Source organism: Euprymna scolopes, chromosome 22 (genome assembly GCF_053919585.1).
Source record: "Euprymna scolopes isolate OS-2025 chromosome 22, ASM5391958v1, whole genome shotgun sequence".
In the NCBI taxonomy this organism is placed as follows: Eukaryota; Metazoa; Mollusca; class Cephalopoda; order Sepiida; family Sepiolidae; genus Euprymna; species Euprymna scolopes.
Genome location: NC_136503.1, coordinates 44,833,887 through 44,849,626, shown reverse-complemented (window position 1 = coordinate 44,849,626; position 15,740 = coordinate 44,833,887). Strand labels below are relative to the sequence as shown.

Sequence of the window (15,740 nt, the reverse complement as noted above, 5' to 3'; positions counted from 1 at the left end):
GACCACCTGTGATGTTACAATCAGGGTAAGCACATCGGAAAGACAGTTTTTTTTTTTTCACCTCTTTTTGCTCTGGCATGTTACGGGTTCGAGCCTGCTTACTATTCATATGTTTTTTGGGGTTTTTTGTTTTGTGCTCGCAATTTTCCATTTTTTTTTTTTTTGCTCAACCAACACCCTTACACCACATACCTCCACTTCCTTTTCTGTCTTCGCATTATAGGTTTCAAGCCTACCTGCCTACTACAACTTTTTTTTTTCTGCTCAACACACACCTCCAAACACCTGGGCAATGCCGAGCACCCAGGCTAGTTTGTTAATACTTGGCAAAAAAAATTAATTACTTGACAATCCATTAAAATTTGAAAGGAATTTGGAAGCATTTAAACTATTGAATAAAATGTAATTTAAACTGGCTTTAAAATTCTTGGCAAATCCTTATGTATTAAAAGATTGAAAGTTTTGGAAATTACTCGAAAGACAATAGATACTCTCTGTAAGGGTAGCTGCATGTGTAATTGTGAGGCAAGAGTTGCGCAATCTCCAACCACACCTCTCTTGAATCGAAACTGCTTGAGTCCAGAGGCAAGAAGAAGTTCAGGAAAACTGGAAACAATGCTGAGATAAGCGAAGAGCACATACAGCACCTAGAATTCCCAAATGGTCACCCATTTTAGTACTGACCAGGCTCAACATTGCTTAACTTCAGTGATCTGATGGAAACCAGTGTGTCAACGTGATTATGCCACGTATGCATCTAGTAATTTTATCAATAAAGATTAGAACGACAATACTGTGATAAAATTAGTTATAGTTTCACAACAATTTGGACCAATTAATAATTTACTGACCAAACAAGATCGTAATAATTAAATTTAACTTTCAGAATCGTATTTTAAGACTATAATGTGGGAAAGAAAACAAATGCTATAGTTTAAAATATAATAAAAATAATAATAAATAAATAAATAAAAAGGGCCGTTAGAAAAAGCAGCGACAGTGAATGTTGGTTTTAAATATCGACACTTGAAGGGACAAAATCTCCAATCACAAGTTTCTTCTTTCAGCCAATCACAAATGCAAAAATATTCATTCTGGATGCATGCTACAAAAAGTCAAACACACGTTTTTTGCTTTGTTTTTTGTTTTTGTATTTTTTTTTTTTTTTTTGTTTATTTGTTTACAATCCAGACTAGGTCCATTGGTGCCGAAAGACCTTCTGCAAACTGCACACACATGACATTCATAAACCACTGTACACTTAATGACAACACATGCACATCACTCACTAAACACACATAGACACAAATTCAAAGATGCACACACTCTCTCACTAACAAAACAGGCAAAATCATACACACACACACACACACACATCTCTTCATAACCATTCTATTTATACACATTGTAAAACACAACCTCACAGTTGCAGCTAAAATGAACATGAAATAAATCTAGAACGTTCCTTTGACATTTTGAACGTCTGTTCATTGCCAACACTTTATTTTGCATTGTCTTAACAAATTTTCTTTTTTTTTTTACTTAGGAGTCCTCACTTATCAAGGCCAAAAGCGCTATTCAAGTATGAGAGTTCATAAATTGTGTTAATAAAATTAATTATTTTTTGTCTGGATAGACTTTATCATTCTATCTTTTGATATTGTCTTTCTTTCGACACCTTATTTTTTTTTTACCCTTATTCATCCCCCAGACAAGGCATATTACCATTTGGACATAAGGGAATACTATCAGAGAACATATCTGCATACCCTCAGCAAATACAATGAGAAACACCACTACCTGACTAAGCACAGCGACAGCATATACACACTACTCTTTAGACACATGTACACAGTTCATACACATATTCTCTCACTAGGAAAAACATGCATACTAATATACATATATGTCTACAGTGCCTAACCTATTTTCACACATGCAAAGACATAAGGCAACAGCCGGAATGAACATATGTATCCAATTTCTCCTTACAGATAAAAAACCTTCTTTCATCTAAAACGTTCTTGGACACTTTGAACTCCCATCCGTGTCTTAACAAGCCGTCTGTATTAAATGAATATATTTCCGTCTATTTCAAATCCAATATGCAATTGAAGAAATTTATTATCCACTTCTTCCCGTGGAAGGTAATTCTTCTTAATCAATTAGACGTTACTACTAAACTCTGAAACATCAAGGAAGAAAACAAACAAAAAAAGAAAAATATGAGAAATAGAATTTATTAAATATAATGGCAAAAGGAAAAGTTTGTGACCTCTATGGGCTGCCAAAAATGTCCATCTGGCTTACAAGTATTCTTGTAGTAGTAACCGAAAGGGGCGAAAGTGAAGAGAAAGAGAAGGAAAGAGAGATAGAGAAGGAGGAAGAAAGAAAGAAAAAAGGGGGGTGCACTTACTGGAAGCTTCTGGGCGCTCTTTTCCGAATGTTAAATATAAAATATAAAATAAAGGGAAACAAAAGTCAAACTGACCTAGACAGGAAATGTTAAAGGCGCGAAAATATATATAGGGCAAAATAATATAGGTCAACTGAAACGTACTTAAATGTCACTTAAAAAAAAAAAAAAAAAAGTGTCAGCAAGAATTGTTAAAGGACATTAAAAGGAAAATTTAAAAAATTTTTTTTAATTTTTTAAATTTTTTTTTTAATTTTTAAATTTTTTTTTTCCTGAAATTGCAGATACCGGCCATCTTCTCCCCTTAAATAATTTTTATTTTTTAATTTTATTCTTATTTTATTTTATTTTATATTATATATTATATTTTATATTTTATTTTTTTATTATATTTCATTTTTTATTTATTTTCTATTTATTTATTATATATTTATTTATTTATTTTTATTTTCCTTTTAATGTCCTTTAACAATTCTTGCTGACACCTTTTTTTTTTTTAAGTGACATCTAAGTACATTTCAGTTGACCTATATTATTTTGCCCTATATATATTTTCGCGCCTTTAACATTTCCTGTCTGGGTCAGTTTGACTTTTGTTTCCCTTTATTTTATATTTTATATTTAACTTTATCATTCTTTTTTTTTTTTTTCCTTTCTCTTCCCAGATTTTTTTTATTTATAGTTATGTCTCGGAAGTAGAGTGAAAAGCACATCTTATTTTTCTTTTATTAATATTATTTTTTCCTTGTACACACTTTTTTTGTGAATTATTCCATGGATTTCTGCCTTTGGATTATTATGGACCATCTTCTTCCAATTACGGGATTTACTTGTACAAATGGAAATTCTTTTAACTTTCTTGAAGTTTTACATTTGAATTTTACCGTCACTGGATTTTTTTATCTTCCACCAGACTATCCATTAATGTGTAATCACCTTTTTCTTTACCATATTCCCTCTGCTTAACTTATTTTGTTTTCAAGTAAGATCTTTGACTTATTTGTTGTTTCATCAAATACTTCTGCATGCAAAATCCGATCCTGCATTTTGGTAATTCCTACCCTCTGATGAGAAGAAGAGTATTTCTTCGAAACTCCGCGGATTAAGGACTATCCATTTATCTAGTGTTTCCTTTTCAAATTAAATATGTTTTTAACTCATTTCAAAGTGTTTTTTTAACATATTTCATTAACTGTTTGCTCATATTATAAGCTCTATTTCCTATTTGGTATTATCGAGCTTTTATATCTGGCTGAGATAAGTTTATAAATATTAATTCTTTAATATTTATAATTTACTTTAATTTTACCATCTTGGATCATTTTGGTAAATTCAATTGTAATTTTCATTTTATATATATATATATATATATATATATATATATATATATATATATATATATATATATATATATAATTTTTTTTTCTTTTGAAAAATATCTTAATAAATATGTTATACTTTAGTTATTTCAATTATCCGGACTTTTTCAGCAAAGGCGAAATATTATGTTAGCACCGCCAACGGCAACCTGCTTTCCCCATTAACAATCATTTTGGTATTTAAGTTACAACTATGTCGTCAGACTTACAGGCAAAATATCAACGACTTGCATCTGAATATTCAAAGGTAAATAAAGGTGTTTCTTGTGTCGATGGCTTTGTCAAGTCCAAGTCGTAGTTTTTTGTTTGTTTGTTTTAAAAGAACGTATCTCCATAATAAATTAGACGTCCATGTTTTCGTTAATAAATTACCAACAGTGTGTCCGCCCCTTTAAAAGAGAAACGGATGTTCTATGAAGATAAAGATTATAAAAATTCATTAATTTTTTAGCTGGTCCGGTATTTTCAGATCATTAAAGAATGGCAGCTTTTATTGTGTATTTAATTTAAAATTGTTCTTATGCGTATTTTTCTTAACCTTTTAAACGACCGTACGCCAAGGGAAATTAAAACACAGCTGGTCAGAAACGGTAAACATTTCCATAAATAATAATGGTAATTTAAGTCCAAAATGGTGTTTTATTTTTCTGATTTTTATCGTAATAGCGTAGATTATTATTTGAATTTTCTTATATAGCCAACTTGTTCTGCTCTGCTAAGTATAAATATTAGTTTCTAATTGTAATAACAATGTGTACACACGCACGCACCGGTTTTCTTTCAGTTGTCGTTGAAAACAAGCAACAACACACGGTTTCAATCTTGTCGGAACATGGCTATGAATGGTGCTTATGCACTTATTGTACCGCGCTTTTCTTTCTTTTTCTTTTTTTTTTAATAGTATTTTCAAGTTTTACGATATTTTTTAATCATTATTTTTATTAAATTCTTAGTTGAAAGTACAGAAAAGTTACAAAACACCCTCCCCTCCCTATGTTAAGAATGGCTTTCTAAATAATAACGTTATTATTTCAGCGCGGTACAATAATTGCATAATTTCGTTTCTGGGTTTTATTTTATGAAGTTTTTGTAAATGGGCTGTAGGCTGCACAGTACGAAGTTTAAAATATATTTCTTTTGGGGTTAAAAAAAATATTTAATTTGTGTTTTTAGTCAAAATTAAAAGCACGAGGATTAAAATTAAAAAAAAAAAATGTTGGAATGTTTAAATTGATCAATCCAATTTAAATTTATATGTAAAAAGGATCCTCCACTTTAAAATTTATCATGTCTTTGGTTCCGTATTTCTTTGTTGACACCACTACTCTGCCTGCAGCGCATCCACTGCACTCTGATCTGATCCGATGTATACAAATGTCTTGGAAAAGTTACTTCTGGTTGATGTTCACCAGTTTTTAAATATTCTGTTATTCCGAGTAAAAAAAAAAAAAAAAAAAAAAAAAAGTTCGTTTGCATATTTTAAAGCTGGTAAACATTAATCAGAAGTGACTTTTTCAGGGCATTTAGATCAGCTGACGAATGTCAACAAAGAAGTACAAACTTGATTTTAATCTGTATTTATTATTATTATTATTATTATTATTATTATTATTATTATTATTACCGATAAGTTTTTTTTAAAGCTCTTTACTTGTAATCATCTACAAAAATAAGAATCTCATATTTTTCTTTTTGGATCAATTAGCATATAATTATTGTGTGTGTGTGTGTGTGTGTGTGTGTGTGTAAGGAATTCCGTATTTTATGACGCAAACAGAAGAGAAAAAAATCTTACCTCAAGAAGTGGTCTGTGGAGGGAGGGGGTAAAGTACTAAAAAAAAAAGTGAAGTCCACGTCTGTCTTTTTTTTATTATTTATTTTTAGCTTACCTCACGAAATAATTGACATGCACAGGCACAGGTAATGCCTATCATTCCTGCCTTCTAGTGTTTCTATAGGTGTTACAGCATTTAATTCCGTTGTTCTTTACCTGTAACTTACATTCAATTATTCTGACCTTTTTGTTGTAAATTGAGTTTGAGATTAAGAGTTGTAGTAAACCAAAAAAAAACAAAATATCTTATTTTGTTTTGGTTGATATTATTCAGTCCTACGCAAGACTTTCATCGTACCATGGGTGAATGGCTTTTTCCTAATGATAAAGGGGAGTAAGAAAAAGAAAAAAAGGAAAAATGTTCTCTATATATTTTCATTTAACGTCACTTTTTCATTATCAGGGTTCGGAAGGTTTTTGATATTTCACAAGCTTACTCGCTATTCCTTATGGGTCAGTGCATCAAATGTATGCAAATTGCACTTTTGATAGTCTTGTCTAGAGTAGCAGGACAGAACTACTGTCAAAAGAAAAGTAAGACGCCACCTTCCGTCCGCTAGTCTATGGGAGATCCTTGGGCATGGTTGAGAACCCACTTAGCCCTCCCTCCATCAGGTCATGGAAAGCAGCTGACTTATGTAACACAGAAGCAAACAGGAATCATTCTGTCCATGATTTCATATGCATTGTGTTGAGCAGAGGATGCCTCTGGGTACAACGGTTAGGACAATCAGCCAGTGTGGGCACTGCGCGGACAAAAAGAAAGTGAAATCTACTGTCTGTACAGCTGCAAAGAAAGCTATGGCAATACATCAGGCTCTTTATTTGATAAACAGTGTAAATAGGGTTCTGAATTGAAACACCTCGTTCGGTAAGGATTACTATGATAGACAGGTGGCACCTGATTGTCATCAAACAACTCTAAGAATGACAAGACAGATCATGGGGAGAAGAAGCAGAGGATGACAGCAAGACAAATACGTTGACAGTCTGGACACCTGAGCAACATCAAAAATGCTGAGCAACAATGGATTCCTGAATGCCCCGAGAGAGAGAAATGGATAGACAGCCATAGCTGTCAATGCCTGTACTAGGCAGGACACCACTTGAATGAATGAACAGTCTTGTCTAATTGCTTGCTTCCAAGTTTTCCTTGGCTGGGCAACCTTCCTGCAATTCAAGACATCCATGCTTTGGCATAGGTTTATTCAAGATGTTGAACATGTAGCAGTCACGAATAAAATAAAGATTGATTTTCTCTTGTGAATCAATCCCCTTCCCCCATGCTTAGTGATTTGGCCACACACTGACAAGTCAGCTGGCAAGGCATATTGATTCCTTCTGTCCCTTATAAAGACATTTTTTTAGCTCTTTTGGGAACTTCAGTCAACCAGCCAGAAGATAGCTGCTACTGATCTGGAACTCCACAAAGAACTGCTGTCTGACCAATACACCTAAAGAACTTTCTACTCCTTTTTCCAACTCTGACACAGTCCATATTTGACTATCGAAATAAACCTTTCATTGTTTTAAGAAAAGTGTTGTTTATTCCATGCTATGTATTAAGATTATCAATTAATTATTTTATATCGGTGCAAACAAGCATATCCCTAAAAATGCTTCACATGACCATACCAGTATAATCGATTCATCCTTAGAATAACCTCTGTGCTTAGCAAACAGTGTCTTCAGCAAATTTTCTGACCTGATGTGTTGGGTTTAATCAGATTTCATACTGAAGTTCATCTAATTATGAATCTGTCATTGAATTACAGTTGAGCAAGAGAGGACTGGATGAGGGATCAGCATCCACTGCCATATAACATAACACTACCCACACAACAGCTACACAACTTACCCCATATGTGAAGGGAACAGCTCCTGATATTATCACAAAATTAAAAAAAATATCCATCACCTTTTACTTTTTTTTTTTTAAACTCTTTTTCACGTCAAACAAGGCATAATTGCCATTTTGAATATAAGGCGCTACTATTTAGGATTGTGCCTAACATGTGACTGTGGGAAGTTAAGCAGCGAGATATTATATTTAAACTTCTGCATGTTAGTACAGTCAGGGAAGAAGAAAACAGCAAGAGAATTCCAAAGTCTAGCAGTTCGAGGGAAGAGACTATTAGAGTAAAAGGCTCTAGGGACCTCAACAGTGAAGAAGTGTTTTTTTTTTCTGCTTGTCAGGTCAGTTGGGAGTATGTATGTTGAGGGAGCACAGTTGCTATAAGTTTATTGGAGCACATTCTATTCAAATACAAATATAGGGATGCAACATTGCAGTGATGGGACAGAGGTTGGAGCTGTGGGACGTATTAGATTTGAAAATCTTTTTTGGACTTTATCTAAGAGTGAGAGACTAGTGGCAGATGCCCAGATATGGTACCAATATTTGATGCATATCTGCTAGGTAGTAGAGACAATAGAATCAGCCCTGCTTTCCCAAGACTAAGGATTGTGAGTCGATGAACAGTCACATCTGTTATAGATACTTCCCCTTTTCAAAAGAGGTCCCACGAGTTACAACCAAATAAAATACCTGGATATTAAGTTTGGCATCATTTTTTTTTTTTTTTTATGATACAAACAAAGAGAGTAGAACGTGAACCTTGGGTTTACATTAAGCAACCTCATAACTCTCGCTTCCCTTATTGTGTCTTTTAGTCCTCACATTCTCTGAGCAGTGTTTCTGACAAAGGAGAAGGAATTGCTGTTTTTCGGGTCTGAATCTATTCATTTAACACTTATTGTTGGCTAGTTTTTGACATTAAATTTGAAGTAGTATTTTTTTGTTTTTAGCTCTTTACATCAAGTGACTTCAACCCTTGTTTGAAGCAATTTCCATAAAAATAAAACAATATTTTGTGTCTCCCACAATTCAACTATAGCAATCCTCTGCTTCCACAATTATCCCCAGAAATGAATTCTTGCTGAAATCAGACCCAGCAACACAAAGAAAAGAAGAATTTGAAAAAAGAACCTTTTATTGGGCTATTCTCATTGCCTTCTCTTTTGCTAGTGGTGGGGGAGCATGTTCTGGCTATGGATCTTAGAGACCCTTCGGTTCCTTAATTTATTGTTGACATTAAAAATTGTCTACACATGGTGTTTGCTTCACAAACTTCATACTGACTGCCTATTCCTCTTAATCTGCCTCTCTTCTAGCGATGTGGTGTCACGTCCATTTCTAGTACATAGCAGAATGTACTTGACTTGCTGACCCAAATGACTTCAGTTCTTGATTTCAATGTTGACCTGCAAATCTAATATACGAGATTTAATACAGTCAAATTCAACACAGGTTACAAATCAGACCTATCAGCTCAAGAACCAAATAGGTAAAACTAAAAATCCTAAACATACAAAGTAAGGAAAAGAAATCTGATAAAAATCCCAAAAGTCTTCAGAAAATCTTCCATTCTTGTCTGATGATGTGAACTCAAACTTTGAAACAAAACTCACCTTTACGTTCTGAGCACTCTAACCAATGACGTCACAGTAAGGAAAAAGAAAAAGACTAAAAAAAAAAAAGAATGTGTCCACAGGCAGAGACGCATGTTCAGAGTTCAAAGAGAAGGAGCATGATCATATTTTATTTGGGGAAAATACTTGGAAATAAATGTCTTTGTTACAAAAACAAAGGAGTAGAGTTATTACTTGTCCTATATTCTTTGCGACTGAGTCTACAATGTGTGGGTCCCAGGTGTCTACATGTTAATAGGTGTGCAAACGTGTGTAATGTTACATTGCAAAATGTTTGCAAAAATTCTGGAATTCTTTAAATCGAAATTGTCTTCCATTAGTCAACAAAAAACCAATCGGCCACATCAAATCTCGCAAATAGAAAATGCAAAATATTAATAACTATATCAAGGTTGGTGGTTACATTTTAAGTTTGTTTCTGAAAACCTAAACAGTGATGCTGTAATACAAAAAAAAAAAACTGGATTTTTTTTTTTTGTAAATGAAGATATGGAGAAAATAAGATTTTTGTATAGAGACAATGTTAGAATTTTTACATCTTAATTTCATAAGCAAATGCAGGAATATTATCAAAAGCTGGTTGGGAACTTCAAATCGGATTGTCCAACACAGTAATTATTAGGGCTATGACAACAGAATATTCTTTTTATTATTTTGACTCTCAAGTATATATCCAACACAGACACAGTTAATCAACCGAGAACCACATCACTCTATATATAAGATATCAACGGATACACACTTAAGAGTCGCAACAATGAAAAGACTATGCTGTTGTCCTAGCCTTAGTAATTATCAGTCCTTGGATAAAGAACTGGACGAATCAACTCTGCTCTATTTCCAACTGATGCAGGTTCAGAAAGGGTTGATATGCCATAAACTTTACAAAATCGAAACTCTTTCATCATTATTTTTAAGTTTATGTATTGAAGCCCAAAAGTATTTCATAACTGTATCACTAAGTGATTGAACTATTACACTTGCAAGAGATGACAATTCTTACAGTTTTATCATTGCGACAGTAAAATCAGCCAATTTTTTGTTGGTTTGATGATTAAGTATAGATAAAGTACATGTATCTTTGATGTCAACTGCTTTAAGATGATTTAGCAATTTTGCAGTTATAACATGCATATTAATCTTATCCTCGATTTTTATGGGGACATCAAACATGGATATTAAAATGCTTGAGTTGTTACGTGAGAATGTAGTGAAGATGATATGACAAAATGAAAATGCACTGCCTGTGCTAGGATTGAACTCACAACCTTCAAATGAGACTTGTGTAGACTGTAGTGGCATTCACCTGGCATGAGTTGAACCAGCTTCAAATAATTTACTGCATCTCGCGGTGAGGCGATCCACTCCCACTGATTTGCAGCTAAGTCCTCGACATACTTCAGCCATTTCTGGCTCCAACAATGAACACCAAAATCACAAGGCCAGCCACCAGTTTAAGATGTGGCTTCCCAGTTCAAATCCAATTCAGTTTTGTATAGACAGTCATCTGTGAGCAGTGCATGGTTATGTTTTTTACCATTAATATCAAGAGCCACTCGAAGATAAGGGTTAATAAGCTGTGATTGGATGCCAATCGAAAGATGAGGTACGCTACAGGATTACTAACATTAATCAATTATATGAACGGTGTTTGATTACTTTTAAGTAAGCTGCACCTGATTATGCTCGATGTATGCAGGAACATTTCGACTATTCAGCATTCCTTTCAGCAACTAGCCTGCCAAGCAATTCTAGTTGATTTTCATTGTAAGATAATTCCCAGTTGTGATAACCGGTGTTTGTCGTGAATTTTGTCCGTCAAAGTGTGTCCCCATTTACTTGCTGTCCATAAAGGCAGAGTTTGACTAAACGTTGATTTCATTTTTAATGTGAGTAAAATCTGGATTCCCCCTCCCCTGCACCCTACCCCCAAAAAAGGAGCACTCTGGATTGGGGCAAAAATAAATAATGCCTCGGTCTACGAAGATTTCACCTCCGCTAACCAAGAATAGATGAAGTATAGTATCAGAACAGATACTATACTTTGCTCCTAGCCAAAAAGCCAAGGATAAGGCTGATTGGCCTTTGACTTCCTGTTGGTCTCGTTTGCTGGCCCAGTTTTATTACTACTGAGAAGTTAGACATTAAAAGTATTATTTTTCATTGTTTTGTTGTATTTTTGATTGGTGAGCCAGAGTTGAAGATTTTCTCTAAATACTTTTCATAAAGAAAGACATTTTAATTTAAACTATACTTTATTTGATGTTTCTGAATTTTTTTAGATGAGGATTGGTTATTTGTATTATTTGTATTCATCAGCCTAGTGTTTCAACACTCAAGATGAGAACAGTAGTCCGCTGAATCCAAAGAATACGTAGATGTTATTTAATTATTTTATAATGAATATCCATTTCCTCAATTTTAAGTTGCTTCTGACTAAACCATCACCATAGGGGATCCGTATCCTTATCATAATCTTAGATTATGTCTTGCTTCACTAAAACATTGTCAGCAACTGAAAATATTTTCTGTTTCATATCATATAAACTACTAACTCTCAGACAGGCTTTAGATGACCCCCATAAATCATACCTAATAACCTGGTGAACCTGGCAAATCATATCTACATTTAACTTTAAAAGTATACAAAATCTACCCATGACCCGATGGGTCATAACCAATACTACTATTTATTCTACTTTGATTATATTTGAAAATTCATAAACTGTGACATTTAAGAGATTCTTCCTGCATAACTAAAAATAATAAATTTCTTCACTTTTATCTTTTTCTTCTTTTCACAGTTAATTAGAACAATTAGAATATAATTATTTTTAAAAATAACTCAATCCGATAACTAAAATATTTTATATACTTTGTATTATTAAAATATATTGGAAAAGAAATCTTAGAGAAGCACACATTTAGTATTATTTGGATTATTCAAACTATTGTTCTCGTCTTGGTTTAAAATCTATTTCAAGAAATAAATTTTGTTTGTTTATGTTCTAATATATTTCTGCTATATTATTGACCTAACCTATAACTGCACTAGTTACCCCAAATGAAATTGAAGGAAAATTTCAATGATGTCACAGAGTTTGTGAAAGATTTAACCTTTATTGCAACTTACTTCAATGTTCTGTTAACACACAAACAAATATTGACTTTTATATAAAGATTTTTAATAATTATTATTTTCCTTCTTTCAGTTGAAAGCTCAACTTCCTGTACTCAAGAAAGCTGTAGTTGATGAGCAGACGGTCCAAGAAAAGCTAAAGGTTTGTAAACAAATGTTTTTACTTTTCAGCATCACATAACTTGTTTACTTTAAACAATAAAGTATCCCGTTCTGCACATATTTCCCTATACTGTCCAGATTTAATCTTTCTCTGACATCAACAGATCTAAACTTATTTTTAGAACTCACACTACACATCCCTTTTATTATTCTTATATCATTTCTCTCCATGCAACACATATCCTTAACCCTCACTGACCAGGTTTCACTTTCAAGCATCATTACATTGTCTGATAAACTCTTCCCTTAGGATAGAGGTTTTCAACGTTGCTTAGCTCCTGCACTCTTTTCACCATTTGTAAGAATGTTATTCCTCCTCTCCATTTCCTGTCCTTTCCAAGATTGCCTGTGCATTGTAAATAATAATTTCAACCATTTTGAAAGCGCAAAGCTTAATCGAATTTTCCCCAATTGTATGTGTTTTTTTTTCTGTTTTGTGCTACAACATACAAAGTTTCAGTAACTTTTTGGTTTCCTTCTTTAAAATCTTCTGTTGAATTGAGAGCATTCCTGTCGTGTTCAAAAAAAAAATTTGTTCTTGTCTTTGTGATGAGGATGAACATTTTGCAAATGTTGCTTCATCTTTGCTGGTTTCATAGAATCATTTGTCAAAATTTTACTACAAATAACACATTGGGGTTTTTTCTTCTCCATTTATGATGATGGATGTGAATCCATATTCAATATATCGATGATTGTATTTTCTTTTTTCTTTTTTTTTTTGATACTCATGATGGGATCTGAATTCTGTAAATAAAAAAAAGAAAAAGTTAAAATTATAAATGGGTTGAAAATTCACCCCCTGAGAACCCAAAATTCACTCCTGGGGATAAATTTCACCCCCATTGAGAACCTATGCCTTAGGAGATAGAAACACCTTTAGTTAGCAGAAGTTCCTTAAACTTTCTCCATCCACTCCTGATTCTTGTTATTCTCTTTGGGCTCCAATGGTATCACTATGTAACAAAAACTTTCTCCTCATCTAAGGTCTTGACCATTATACAATATTAATTAAAAAAAAAAAAAAATAGAGCAAATAAAAAAGATTTCATTTTAATGATCATTCAGTAATTTTTTATATAATAACGTTTATTCTTAAGTGGCTTTTTAGCCTTGATAAGTGGTGAGTCATTAATCAAAGAAAATTCTTTATTAGTTTTATTATCAATCATTCAAATTAATCATTCTGGATTAATTCGACACAACTTTTTGTTACTTTGTGAAAATGTATTGCAAAACATCTCAATTATTATTGATGCACCTACCACTAGTCTCTCACTCTTAGATAGGGTTTAAAAAAGATTCTCCAATCTAATAGGCAAGCTATCAGGCAAGCTCCAACCTCTGTCCCACTGCTACAGTATTGCATACTTGTGTCTATTTTATAAGTACTTGAATGGAATGTGCTTTAATGGACTCATAGTACTTGCTCCCCCTCAACATACATACTCTTAACTAACCTGACAAGCAGAAAAATCCCACCCCTTCACTGTTGAGGTTTCTAGATGCCGGAAAGCCTTTTACTTCTACAGTATTTGAACCGAGTCAAATTTGTTGCTCTGTCTTTTCTGATTTAGTTTCAATAGTTTCGTTTCAACACGCGTTCTCCCAACACGATGTCTTCCCACTTGCCGGTGGTTCCTTTCATTTCCTCTTTTATACCCATTCAACAAACTCCCTCGCCTCTAATTTGCATATCTCACACATAAATTTGCATGACCGTCATGCCGTCAGCATTTTAATTTTTTTTTCTTAGAGGAAAAAAACACGAAACTCGTGCTCTTCAGGTAAGTTATGGTTTTCCCCACATTCCTCTAATTGCTTCTTCCCTCACACTGATAGACTTTGAAATTCCCTTCCTGTTTCCTGCTTTCCTGACTGTACTAACCTCTAGAACAGACATCTCGCTGCTCAACTCTCCATACTCCCCTATTAAACATGAACTCAAATAATAGCTCTTTATGTTCCTAGTGGCAATATGCTTTGTTTAAGGGGGAAAAGAGTAAAATAAAAATAATGATAATAAATTAAGTTCCATCATTATAAACGTTTAATGTTAAAATGTAAAAACTCTTTCAATGATTTTATCAAAATCATTTTATTTTATGATGGAATAAACACTATATTCAGAATGCGTTACCATTTAAAATAAACTTTTAAAGGCAAAAAAGTATGACTCGGACATGCCATTGAATCAATGGAAATAAAGAATTTTAAAAAGGAAACACTAGAATCATCGGTTCTACCATATACATTATACACACATAATTTACAAAGAATGTATGTTAAGATCAATAAAATTCTTTATTAACCAAAGCAAACAACATCACTTCATTAAGCATTATTTGGATTATTCAGGAGCTGCTAGAAGCAGCTTATCTTGTATTGACAGTGTTCAAAATAGACTTCGTAGCTTAGTGGGGGATGCCCTTTTCTCTTCCCTGCAACCTCTTTCCCACAGAAGAGACATTGCGAACCTGTCTCTTCTTTATCGTTATTTTCATGGCAAGTGCTCAACTGAGCTTCAATCTATGGTCACCCCTCGCCAAACTTTCACGCAAAACACTCATCTAGCCAAAACCACTATCGATAATTTCCTACACTCTTTATCTGTGCCTAAACCTAAACGCAGACTCCATGAAAAAGCTTCTTTCTTAGAAGTGCACGCCTGTGGAACTCTCTTCCGATTGCCTGCTTTTCAACTGACTACAATCTGATTGTCTTCAAGTCCAACGTAAACAAGTTCTTGATGAACTGTTCCCCTAAGTAATTCCCACTACTTATGCTATAATCTACGCTATAATCACATTGACTAATGTATACCCATTAACCCTTATCCTCGAGTAGCTTCCGGGCCTGGATAAGTGGTGATTCCTGTGTAAAAAAAAAAATAAATAAATAAAAAAAAAAAATGAAAACCTCTGACCGTCTCAGGTACATGATTTTGAACTAATTTTTTAACCAAAGAAATAAGAAAAAAATTTATTGACTTTGTTTTGCATGTTTGTCTTACAGATTTCAATCAAAGAAAAAGATCAATGCGTCCGTAAATATGAACAAGAAGTGGACAGCCTTAACTTTCGCAACCAGCAATTGGCGAAAAGAGTTCTCTTCTTACAGGAAGAGTTGGATCAAGTATCAATTAAGAAAAAAAGCAAGGTAAGAATTGACGATATGGACAAATCAAAAAGAAAAAAAATTTTTTAACTAGCAGGACCCATGTTCCGGCATTTCTTAGGAAATTTGAGGGAACCAAGAATCTCAGCTCCCAAAAGTAAATTGACTGAAAAGGATCTTAAAGATTCTTTTCACCACAAG

At 33.4% G+C, this 15,740-nt stretch overlaps 1 protein-coding gene and 1 pseudogene across 2 annotated transcripts in view; one reads left to right on the top strand and one right to left on the bottom strand.

Moving 5' to 3' along the window:
* Positions 1-635: 635 nt before the first annotated feature.
* Positions 636-753, bottom strand: LOC145244246 (5S ribosomal RNA; annotated as a pseudogene).
* A 3,139-nt stretch (positions 754-3,892) lies between these two features.
* The window catches only part of LOC145243390 (protein phosphatase 1 regulatory subunit 21-like), a 109,709-nt gene continuing 97,861 nt past the window's right edge, over positions 3,893-15,740 (top strand). For both annotated transcript variants that reach the window (XM_080106230.1, XM_080106229.1), the window contains exons 1-3: positions 3,893-4,042; positions 12,334-12,402; positions 15,438-15,581. In XM_080106230.1, coding sequence (XP_079962356.1) covers positions 3,989-4,042; positions 12,334-12,402; positions 15,438-15,581 — 267 coding nt within the window. In that variant the 5' untranslated portion in view covers positions 3,893-3,988. The remainder of the gene's footprint in view (positions 4,043-12,333; positions 12,403-15,437; positions 15,582-15,740) is intronic.